General features: G+C 41.7%; 1 protein-coding gene across 2 annotated transcripts in view; it reads left to right on the plus strand.

Moving 5' to 3' along the window:
* The window catches only part of mbip (MAP3K12 binding inhibitory protein 1), a 31,133-nt gene extending 24,125 nt beyond the window's left edge, over nt 1-7,008 (plus strand). Inside the window, exons 7-8 of one of the 2 annotated variants that reach the window (XM_060934173.1) lie at nt 5,494-5,532; nt 5,624-7,008. In XM_060934173.1, coding sequence (XP_060790156.1) covers nt 5,494-5,532; nt 5,624-5,731 — 147 coding nt within the window. In that variant the 3' untranslated portion in view covers nt 5,732-7,008. The remainder of the gene's footprint in view (nt 1-5,493; nt 5,533-5,623) is intronic. The other variant, XM_060934172.1, reaches the window with a different exon arrangement.
* The last annotated feature ends 507 nt before the right edge of the window (nt 7,009-7,515 follow it).

The following is a 7,515-nucleotide window of genomic DNA, read 5'->3' on the forward strand; positions in this document are numbered from 1 at the left end:
TACAATGCTCATCTAAAAGCCACTAATAGGAGGACGCTAAATGAAACGTTTTTTTGCCTGAGGTATGTTTGAAATGTTTGTTTGAGCAAGTGATCATTTTAAAACACTTGCTTAGACTCAAATACTATATAACATTACCCCATACACTGCAATAAATGATATCTTAGCAAGTTGGAGTATCTTGAATATAGTTGAAATGATCTAGCATTTCCTATTAGAATACAAGACACCAACTCTGAGATCATTAAAACTAGTTCTAGATTGTAACCAACTTATTCCAAGATGTCTTGTCAAGTAAAATTGTCTGTCCATGCAGCAAGATAATTTCACTAGTATTAAGTAATTTTCTCCTCAAATTCAATTTTCAGTTTTTGCAGTGTATGCTAATGAACAGAAAAAAATCCCTTTACAACCTTGAAGCAGATACGCAGAACCTTTATTTTTAAATACATTTCTGAGTGGATAGTATTTCCATCCTTGACTCTTGTATGCTGCATAAATGGGAATAAATATATGTTTGAGAGTTAAAATCGACCGCAAAGTTGGCATTCGAGCCGCCCCGCTGAGCCAGCCAGCCCTGAGTGCATGACATTATAGTGGTAACCGGTTTTAAGGCCGAGGCCTTTTACAGCTATAGACCAAAGTCATATAAATAAACATTTCTGGTGAAACTAAGAAATAGTGTTACCGACTTGCTCAAGTAAGACTGATTTGACTTCATTGATTGTGGGTTGACTCTCATTAAAACAGGATAGGTGTTATAACTTATGCAACATACATGTACATGCATGCATTTTCACTGATTTTAAAAGGCTAATTAAATAATCAGATGAACTGAGACAATCACATTCTGAAGCAAATTAAATAATCTTATACCGGTAACTTAAACACACAAGTTACATGTATTAATCTAAATGCAGGTAAACAACATGTTTGTTGTTTTATATCCAAATGAGAGTCGGAGCTTACCCATCTGTGTTCTTGCTTCTTGAAGGCCGACCTTGTGGCCGATTGTTTTGAAACAATCTGACTTTCATTTTCCGTTGTTCGTTCAGTTCTCCGTTCATTCGCTTCTTCCATGTAAGGCCGAGATGGCAGCAATATCCAGTTTAGAAATAAGACTGCTGCTCCACTCATTCTCTATTTTGTCCATACTGAGTACTCTGCCATTACTGCTCGGCTCAGGCAATTACTAAAACCTGGGACGGAACGGGACGTCATCGGTTTTAGCAACAACCGCAGGGAGGTCACGTCCTGTTCCATCCCGGGTTTTAGCAACAACCCTTGGCTCACTCTGGGAGGACTGGTGCAACTGAACTTTCCTTTTTAAAAATAAATAAATAAATACTTGTTTCTTTTCCTTTAATTCAGGGGTGTTCAAATTGATCCATAAAGGGCCGTGTGGCTGCAGGTTTTCATTCCAGCCATGCAGCAGCACCCTGATTTGGCTTATTCAATTAATTGACACACCCACCCTTTAATCAAGGGTGGGTGTGGCTGCAAGTATTTGACTGTGTGAAGACAGTTCAGTTGATTGAATGAGCCAAGTCAGGTGTGCTGCTGCATGGCTGGAATGAAAACCTGCAGCCACACGGCCCTTTATGGATCAATTTGAACACCCCTGCTTTAATTATTGGTACTGCACTCTCCTTCAATGCGGGCTTATAGCCAACGCTTCTCAACAGATCAGAGGTTTCGTACGAGTCCTCAGTAAAATGTGCAGAGCAGAGGAGAGACCACTTCATAGGCACCCAATGTGCCCGTGAACTTCTCACAAAACGCATCCAAATCTTTGCAGTTTGAGTATTTTTGGGCCATGAATGCAACGTAAATCCAGATTCTGTCGTGTTGCTCCACCCACCAGCAACACATCTACATGGCATGGCAATAAATTAGCTCAAAGTGGAGGATCGGAGTTGCAGTCAGCTCTGTGTTTTAGTATAGCGAAAATGGCGATGAGACCGATAGACTTCCTGCTGTGATGTTCCGGACGTCAAGGTCATTCACTCAGACCGCTACCTATATAAATCACTTTAATGGTAAAAATTACTATATTCGGCCAAGTTTACATTAGACCGTATCTGTCTCGTTTTCTTCGCGGATGCACTGTCCGTTTACATTAAAACGCCGGGAAACGGGAATCCGCCAGGGTCCACGTATTCAATCCAGATCGTGTCTGGTCCGGTGCTGTGTAAACATTGAGAATACGCGGATACGCTGTGCTGAGCTCTAGCTGACGTCGTCATTGGACAACATCATTGTGACATCCACCTTCCTGATTCGCTGGTGTTGGGATCACACACACAGCAGCTCAGTCCCGAATCACTGCTCGTGCGCTTCACTCGCGCGCTCTGTGAGCTGCGCAGGGCCGGAGTGCGCACCCTCCAGAGGGCACTCGCTGTTCAGGGCGGAGTGATTTGGAGCGCAGGAGGAAGCGCTGAGCCGCACTGAGGTTTATTTACACATTTCAACCTCCTTCAGGTGCTTAAACTCAGTGAGAACATGAACATCACAGCCAGGTGTGTTTATCTGCTGGAGAAGGTGTTCGCTTGCCATCCTTCCACTTGCAAGTGGTGAGTGACTTGCGCATGCCCGATATGCACTGGGATCATGTGACGTGCCGTCTAATTAGTCATGTGATTAGCGTATCCGTGTATTGGCGTTGTTGTGTGCACGCGAATCGTGTATTGGCGTTGCTGTGTGCACGCGAATCGTTTTAAAAACGTTAATCTGATGATCCGCTGATTTTAAATAATGTAAACAGGGCCTTAGATTTATTGTTAACGTTTAACTATTCCTGTGCCATTCTTGAGGTCTCAAAGCATTTATAAATGAAAGTGAGGCCACGGCTCTGCTTATATGCTTTAAGCTCACACTTTAAAGGGTGTTGTCCTTGTTTACCTGGCTATGTACAGCTCCAGACTCCTAGCCTGGCTAACGTGACTTCAAAGCTCTCCGAGCATTTGGTCTGGCCAAGCTATTAAGCCAAACCGTTTCCCAGAGCCTGTGGTTGACCCGCCTCCCTGAAATGCCTCAGTTTGCTACTGGTCGAAGCCAGAAAAGGCTGTGATGAAGCTTAAACCAATCGCATCACTATTTCCTCTGACGTATGAGACGCGACGGGGCTAACTGGTAGATTAAACTCTTACCGAAGCCGGTCGGGGGCAAGGCGAAAACGTCCTTCCTTTCAATAAATACCTCCAGGGCTGCTCTTTGCTCCGTTTTCAATGAGAACTTCCTGTTGAATGCTTTCAATACAGCATCTACCGCTGTGTTAAAGGCTTGCCGCTGCTCCATGTTCGTGATGTGAATGAAGCGCTTCCGGCATAGATTCTGTAAACAATCTATGGCTTCCGGTCGCAGTTCTACTACGTCACTGCCTTGAACACGCCTCTACCCAGGGCCGTTGGAGATGCTCAAAGTTGATTGGTTTCCGATTTTTCGGGAGCTTGGAAATGCTGTAGATAGCTTGCCTGGCCAGACTAAGCTCGCAACAGGCCCTCGTGTTGCGTCACGCTTAGGATGGGCGGGCCCAGGCTACCAGACTCCCCTTTTTCACCTCTTAAAATGTGGTGGGTTTTTTAATCCCCCGCTGGCCGAAAGGCCCAAAGGGAGATTGTCATGGCGGAGTCCATCCATCCGTCCCGGAAAAGGTTCTCACCTTCTGAAATCAACTCCTCTCACAATTTTTGGAGGAATTTCACAAAACTTGGCAAAAGGCTTTCTTATAGGACAGTGATACGCATGTTGCAATTTCGTTTGCCTTATATTGTAGCGGGGGATATTGTGCTCTCAGAGCACTCTTGTTTTTTCTAAGTATAATATTGCTACTATTATACTGAGGTCATGTTTATGACCCCATGTTTTGACTGATGACGTAAGTAGAACATAGTCATTTTCTTTAATCGCAGGTCTGTCATTAGGGGATCTTTGTTGTGTAATCTGAGTCATTTCAAGTCATCAGCGCAAGGGTTGATTTTATACTTCTGCATAATGTCTCTGTGAGTAATGCTGGGACATCGTGTATAGATGCTTACACATCTTAAAGGATTCGTATTTGCATGTAATGTTAACGTCCTCTAAGAGACACTGTTGCATGAACCACAACAGGATTTACAGCATAGCAGAGCCATAAGCAGTGCAAGTTCCATGTAGGAATATTAAATAGAAGATGACACAGACACAAGTTTGTTTTGAAGAGTGCTGATGAAAAATAAACCTTTATTTAATTATAAAGCAAATGAATTCTCCTTGAATGCATTTGTGAAGTGTGTGGGGTGTAAATTTTTATTATTATTTTTTTAAGTTCAGCCGTGTGAGTGAATTTTGTATGGTAGCACTTCGAGATATCCACAGTTCTGTCGATCACTGATTGACGGAGACTTTTAGATTTTGTTTTTATTTAGTTGCTGTGGTTTATGTCAGCTACACTGTGTGTTTACTGGGAGTCCATTAGAAGAAAAAGAACATAAAATGCCCATCCAGTATCATGATTGTACTTTTATACTATCTTTTTTTTAGTTTTGAGTTTCATCATCGAGGGGAAAAAATATTTCTAACAGAGTTTAAACTGAGGTTTTTACAGAGCATTTTTTTTTTTCATCCGTTTCTGTTGCGGGCTGTTTGAAAGTTTTTCATGAGCTCATCTGTAGAAGACAACTAGAGTAGTGGATGTGACACGGGAAAATGTTATCGTTTAGAATTTGTTTACGCTTCAGATGTATCTTGAATCGTATTCTCTCTCTGGCATATCACTGCAGTGACGTGGCTGCTCTGACAGCTTCAGCTATCCAAGTTTCTCGGGAAGAATTACAGTAGTGGTTTCCCGTTGCCTTCTAGTGGATTGTTTAGAGGTTTTCTCCTCTCAACCATTCACACCTATGGGCAGTTCAGAGTAGCCAGTTAACCTAACCTGCATGTCTTTGGACTGTGGGGGAAACCGGAGCACCCGGAGGAAACCCACGGAGACATGGGGAGAACATGCAAACTCCACACAGAAAGGCCCTCGTCGACCACTGGGCTTGAACTCAAAACCTTCTTGCTGTGAGGCAACAGTGCTAACTGCTACACCACCGTGCTGCACTTTGAATAGTATTACTCTGGTTTAAACTAATATTAATCTGAATTAATCTGAATTAGACCTATGGAGGAAATGTCACAAGGTCTCATCAGATGGTTTCTGCGTACGCAGACGTCTCCACCAACCAGTATCTCAGCAGGTATGCACAATGCATAATTAGGTTGTGGAAGGACTGCATACTAGCATGTCGTCTCTGAATGCCTGGTTTACCCCCGATCCTCCATCTGCATCGCTACACAAAGACACACGAAGTATAAAGTATAAACCAGGCTCGATCAGTAATCTTAAACAACCGCTGTAACCACACAATCTAAAATATGCTTCAGGTTTTTTGTCTGTTAATGATATTTGGGAAGACCAAAGAAAATCACCCCCATCCTGCCGCTATCCTAATCTGTCATTTCTCCTTTCAGAATTACTCTCACAAACGTCCAAAAGTCTCAGTTTCTCAGGTAAATTGCATTTATAATATTTTTCAAGTGTTCTCACAGGTCACCACTTTAAATTGTGGATACAGACTAACAGGCTGTCTTGTTTTTGCAGAGCTACAGCCTGTCGGAGTTAGATGGGAAGATCAATGCAGTTAGAACTGCTTTACTGAAGAGAGCGAATGAGTTCCAGCCCAGAGACGTGAGGGAGTTTCCATTCTGACAAACGCGTATTTGTCAAACAGTGTACCTCCAGCCTGAAGATTTGTCATTTTTTTGTGCACTTGATATCATGAATTGAAATTGAACTGTTTTTTGTTTACTCCTCCTCCTCTGATTTGTGAGTTAAGAGGACCTATATGTGTCATCACTTTCATTTTTGTAAATTTTTTTTTTTTTGTAAAATTGAGTATTTGAATATTTTGCACACACTTTTGTAGTGTCTCCGCCCATTATTTGTCCAAACTGTGATTTGATTTGTCACTACTAGCTTTGGTCTATTGATTCTGTTTGTAAGAATAGTACTCATTCATTTCTCAAAGTAAGCTTTTTTTTTTTTTTTTTTTTCCCTTTGGTCTGGAGCCCATCCACGCAAGGCAGGGACACACCCTGGATGGAACGCCAGTCCTTCATAGGGCATCATGCAGGGATGGATCCAGACCAAGAATCTGCCAGAGGCACATTTACAGAAATATTTTCACTAATTTTACCAGATCGCTATGGATTTTTGTTTGTAAGATATATGCTAATATACATTAAGTCAACACACCATATACAACAATGTTTCATTTATTAATATCATAATACTGTTTGAGCAATGTTTTTGTATTACACACAAATCACATTTAATAATAATGTAACAAATTCATATGAATTGTAAAAGTTTTCTGTTAAAACAAATCAAACAATTTAAAAAAAATGACTGACAACCTGGACTCAAGCTGATGACTAACACGAGTGTTTTTACCACAGAAATAAGAAAAAATAGACACAACTACTTTATTATTCTACAGTATCCACCAGGAACATATGCACACATAAATTGTACTCTACTACACTAACAACAGAAACTGGACAGAACTTGACCTAGGTTCTTTTTCTCGGGTCATATTACACAAAGCGTCATGAGAATACAGGTAATTAGGTCAAGTACGTATCACTGCTTTCCACAGGTGGCCAGATCCTCAACCATTGGTTTGTTGGTTAGGCGTGGCTATATCCCACGTAGCCGGCTAGCAATAAACAAATGCCCCGTGACCGATGCCAGGTGGTGCACGTATATTTCTGACTGATACACTTGCATCAGTCTGGATCCATCCCTGCATCATGTGTACATGCGCGCGCACACATTCTCACCTGGGGATAAATTAGCATAGTCTGTCCACCTCATGGCATGTCTTTTTGGCGATAGGAGAAAACCCAGATGGACAGTGGGGCCAATATAATGAAGCTTCAGGTGCTCCAAACTTCACAACTGTGCCACCCTTAAGATTAAAGGTAGACTGCCTTTCAGAGTTTTCAAGTTTAGATTATAAAAATAATTTTCCCTGACACCCACTTATTTTTGTTTAGTGGACCGAAAGCTACTGAATACGAATCACAGACTTCCAATTTTATTAGTTTTTTTTTTTTTTTAAATAGAACAATTAACAAATTTCAGGTCATGTGGCCCTAAATTCTCTGCTATTTTTTCCTGCTTCACTATGACCCAGTTCAAGATATTACGTCATGCATCACGTGGTGGACTTTCCCCATTTGTGCAAGGCATTATGGGATACAAATTTGAAACAGGAGAGGAAAATGGAGGACGTAAAAGACTGATGACAGTAATGGAAAGTGAGAAGAAAAGACGTTATGCTGCAAAGGAAAAGAAATGCAGGCCCAAACTAATAAATATCGGCGGTCAGCGAGCACCTCGGTGTGATCAGCTGTTTAGCGACAGAATGATGCAGCTGTCAGTTCACAGTCAAGGTAAACCTGTAGATTGCAGTAATGCAACACTGGATG

Source organism: Neoarius graeffei, chromosome 11, assembly GCF_027579695.1.
Source record: "Neoarius graeffei isolate fNeoGra1 chromosome 11, fNeoGra1.pri, whole genome shotgun sequence".
Taxonomy (NCBI): Eukaryota; Metazoa; Chordata; class Actinopteri; order Siluriformes; family Ariidae; genus Neoarius; species Neoarius graeffei.